Raw genomic sequence first — 3,918 nt, 5'->3', positions numbered from 1 at the left:
CATAAGGAAGGAGCTGCTGGCTTGATAATTCTATACGCATATAGGAGCAGTGTCCTTGGAAAACAGAGAATTGTTTTACACCGCTCTGCACTGGTACCTTACCATGCCAACACATACAAAAATCAACCACTTGCTTTGAAGGTAGTATTTTCAGAGTCCTGTTTATTACTTATGTCCAATTATTCATTAAAGTAAGGGCAAAAGTAACTGACATATATTTAAAGTACCATAGAGAGATACTGATTTTTTATTTATTTATTTATCCTTCCTCCTCTGTTCCCCCAAACAGGACTGATAATTCACTCAATAGCAGTGTCTCTGGACATCATCATGCATCCATATTTAAAACTCTTCCTTTAGGAATTTACACATTTAAGAAATACACGAAACCGTAGATATTTAAAACAGGATCTTTTATGCCTTCTATAAAAATACAGTTAAGGCAGCTCGGAAATGCATTTATACAATTCTACAGTGTTCATAAAGTCTCTTAAAATAAGAAAGTTAACTTCAAAACTATAAAATACACTGTACATTTGATGTTCTACAGAATAGTTCATTATTGTTGCTTGTATCCCTTTATACATAAAATGAAATCTGAATCTTTCCAGAAAAGAACAGCAAATGCGATGATATGGAAAATAGGATGTAGACTTAAAACTTTAATTTTTTTAAAAATAAATTATTCCCCAAGCATACAATTTATAAAATTCTATATACAAAGTAGAGTGACTGGTAACAAATCCCAGTTTTAAATACATTTTATATAAGATTTACCAGAGGTCAGCACCCTGATATGACTAGAGACAATATAACTTTTCAGAATATTTGTACATACAAGTTCTTGGGTTTAAAAAGTGTCTTTCGAAGATGGCAGTGCAGAGCTCTTTTAAGACAAAAGTTGCATTGTTCAGTGCAGCCAACAATTCTGAAAAATCTGCATTTTTTTCTCGTTAGGTTGAAGAAAAAGAGATGTTTGCTGGCAAGCATTTGTTACGGGGACAGTGAATGTGAAGGGAGCCTGTGAGATCCCATCAGTTTGTTCCAAACTCTTCCCCAACCCCCACCTCGCCAGTTAATTAAAGGCAATTGAAACGTAATCCTCTTTCAGGCATCATTGTGAATATTTTGAATGGTGACACGGAGAACGGTACTTGAATTCGAGTTGTTGGTCTACTTATAACCAGTAAGGCAGTTGTTTTGGCAGCAAGTTCGGGTTTCCCTCCTCTCTCTCACCCTCATGTCAACTGCTAAGAACTATTAGCACATTCCTATTAGTGTTTTGTTTTGGCGGGATGGTAGTGAACCTACAGTAGCTTTGCTAACAGTTCCTCTTCTTAACTCATCGGCTTGCTGCTGACACCAAGCCGGGGTGTGAAACGAATTGCATAGTGCACGCTAAAACCAAGCCAAATCACACCGCGCTCCTGGACGCCTCCCTCCGTCCAGCTCTCTCCATCTCCTTAGTCCCCGTACAGAACAGCGGCCAATAAACTGGCACCGTCCCCATGGAAATGATTGTAACTCTGGGTGTGCGAGGACAGTGCCTAAGAGAAATGTTCAAGCAGGTGCTGGCGACAGGGTGGGCAGAGAAGTACTGCGGGAGGTGGGGAGGGAGGGGCCGTGTCTGGATAAACGACCGCGGAGATGGAGGAGGGGAGTGTCCCCCTAATTGATCCCGGGGGCACGTCTGGGACCGGGGATCCCCCCACGTGTCCCAAGTGCCGCGCGCGCGCGCGCGAGCCCTGAAGCAAATGGGGACTCGGTGGCTACAGCAGCAGCAGCAAAATGGAGGCCAGCGCGGTCCAGGCTGCTGAGGCGGGCGCTCGGCCGGCGCGATCGGCAGGCGCGGGGAAGCCTGGCTGGGGGCCCGGCTCGTCCCGCCCCCCCTGGCTGGGCTCGTCCTCGTACTCGTCATCGTAGTAATCCTCCGGGCCCCCGTCCGAGCCGCCGCTGCTGCCGGCGCCGTTGCCGCCCGCCTCGGCGCCGAAGCAGAGGCGGGCCATGTTCTCCTTCATTGTCTCGCAGATGGGCCGCTCCAGCCCGTCGCAGACGCAGTCGTTGAGCGGCCCGGCCTTGGGCACGGCCAGCATGTCCTCGATCACGGCCCGGCACTCCTCGGTGCAGCGCAGCCCGTTGAAGAGCTTCCCGCAGGACACCATGTAGCGGCCCAGCGCCGCGCTGCAGCGGCTGTCCCAGTCGCAGCGCCGCCGGGCCTCGGTGCAGCCCATCACCCCGCCGCCTCCGCCGCCCGCCGCGCCCCCTGCCCCGCCGCTGGTGCGGGGCAGGCAGGGCTCGATGGCGCGCTTGGTGGCCCAGCAGGTCTCATCCTGCGCGCAGTCGCAGTCCTCCAGCGCCGGGCCCCGCCGGGTGTGGTTGAGCTGGATCAGGGCCGCGATGCAGTGGCTCGGGCATCGCCGCCGGGAGGAAGCGGCCGCGGCCCCGGCGCTGCCGGCCGGGTGCTGCTGCAGGAGCACCGGGGCGCACGCCTCGGCGTACTGGCTGTACGCGTAGCTGCACTCGGGCTCGCCCTGACACTGCAGCACCGCCTGCCAGCAGATCAGCCTCCGGCCGTGCGCCCGCGGGGGGGACACCGCGCCCAGCACCACCGTCAGCCACAGCCAGGCGCCCGGTATCAGCCACCGGCGGCCGCCGCCGCCTCCTCCATGCAGAGCGGGCGAGCCTACCACCATTGCGGGCGGCGGCGGCTGCAAGAGGGTCGACGAGGGGGGGAGGAGGAGCAGCTGCCCGTGGAAAAGTTTGCAAAACTCCTGCCAGCTGTGTGCATGAGGCTTCCCCTCATCAATCCATCCACACGGCCCGTCCGAGGCTGGAACAGCGGGCTGCAGTACAGCCCCCACCCCAGAGTCCCGGGCTGCGGTTGCCGCAAGAGTTCCCTTAGTTAATCAGTGCAACTGGGGGCTGGGAGGAGAGCGGCTTCTGAGTGTACTCGGGGGCTTGCAGGCTGCGCCGGGGGAGCTCATGGTGCTGGCCTGCTTCTCATGCAGATCCCTTTCTTTTCTCTTTTTGCACAAAATAAATGCCCAGCTGCTGCTGCTTCCTCGGGAGTTTTCAACTCTCCGCTCTCAGCATCTCCGCACATGCCAGCCGCACAAACCGCTCCGATCCCATTCACAGTCCCTGCTCCGCTCCTTCGCTTATACTGTTGCACTTTCGGGAAGAAGGGGAAAGAAATCCCCCTTTTGGCAAGAAAATAGAGAAAGGGGTGAAAATCGCTGGCTCAGGGTCTCCCTTTTCTTTCTGTTTCTGCGGTTGATGCTGCTTCTGTTGTCAACAAGCTCGCAAGCTGCTCTGCTCTGCGGTGTGAAGCGTTTTTCTTTGCAAGGCTTTAAATACAAAAGTGGCCTCCGAGCAGCAGCAACGTGCTCTGATGAAGCCTCATTATGCATGCATGGAAAAGCAAACAAACAAAACAATTAGCAACGCTTCTTCCCCTTTTACACATGCCCCCAGCCTGCGCTCTCTCTCGCTAGTCGCTCTCTTTCTCCTTTTCTCCACTTTTCTCCCTTTGCTCGGCCCCCTTTCCCTGCTTTTCGACTTACTATTGGTCCAGCCTGTTGTTGAAACTTTTTTTTTCTTTACGATCTACGGGAGAAAGGGGGGCTGGTGGGTAGCTCACATTCAAAGCTTGAAAGGAAAGGCTTAACGAGATTGACAGCAGCCCCCAAGGAGCCCCTCCTACTGTTAAGGAGGCTCCCACAGTTACTACTACACAACAACACAGCTTTTCAAGAAGAAACTTTGCAGCTGTTTGCATCAGGCAAAGCTTTGCACCCATCTCTGTTTTCCAGCGGTCACAAAACAGCGTTTGGTTTATATAAGTTGTCTGAGGTGTAACATCATGGCATACGTCTTTAAAAGATGCTGTACAATAAATTTCATTATAATTTTACTGAT

General features: G+C 52.5%; 1 protein-coding gene across 1 annotated transcript; it reads right to left on the bottom strand.

Moving 5' to 3' along the window:
• Window positions 1-394: 394 nt before the first annotated feature.
• GAS1 (growth arrest specific 1) lies at window positions 395-3,672 on the bottom strand. The gene has a single exon (XM_050945947.1). The coding sequence runs from the start codon at window positions 2,691-2,693 to the stop codon at window positions 1,770-1,772; it is 924 nt and encodes a 307-aa protein (XP_050801904.1). The 5' UTR covers window positions 2,694-3,672; the 3' UTR covers window positions 395-1,769.
• Window positions 3,673-3,918: the final 246 nt, after the last annotated feature.

The sequence above is a fragment of the Gopherus flavomarginatus genome, chromosome 3 (assembly GCF_025201925.1).
Source record: "Gopherus flavomarginatus isolate rGopFla2 chromosome 3, rGopFla2.mat.asm, whole genome shotgun sequence".
Taxonomy (NCBI): Eukaryota; Metazoa; Chordata; order Testudines; family Testudinidae; genus Gopherus; species Gopherus flavomarginatus.
This window is presented reverse-complemented; position numbering and strand designations above follow the sequence as displayed.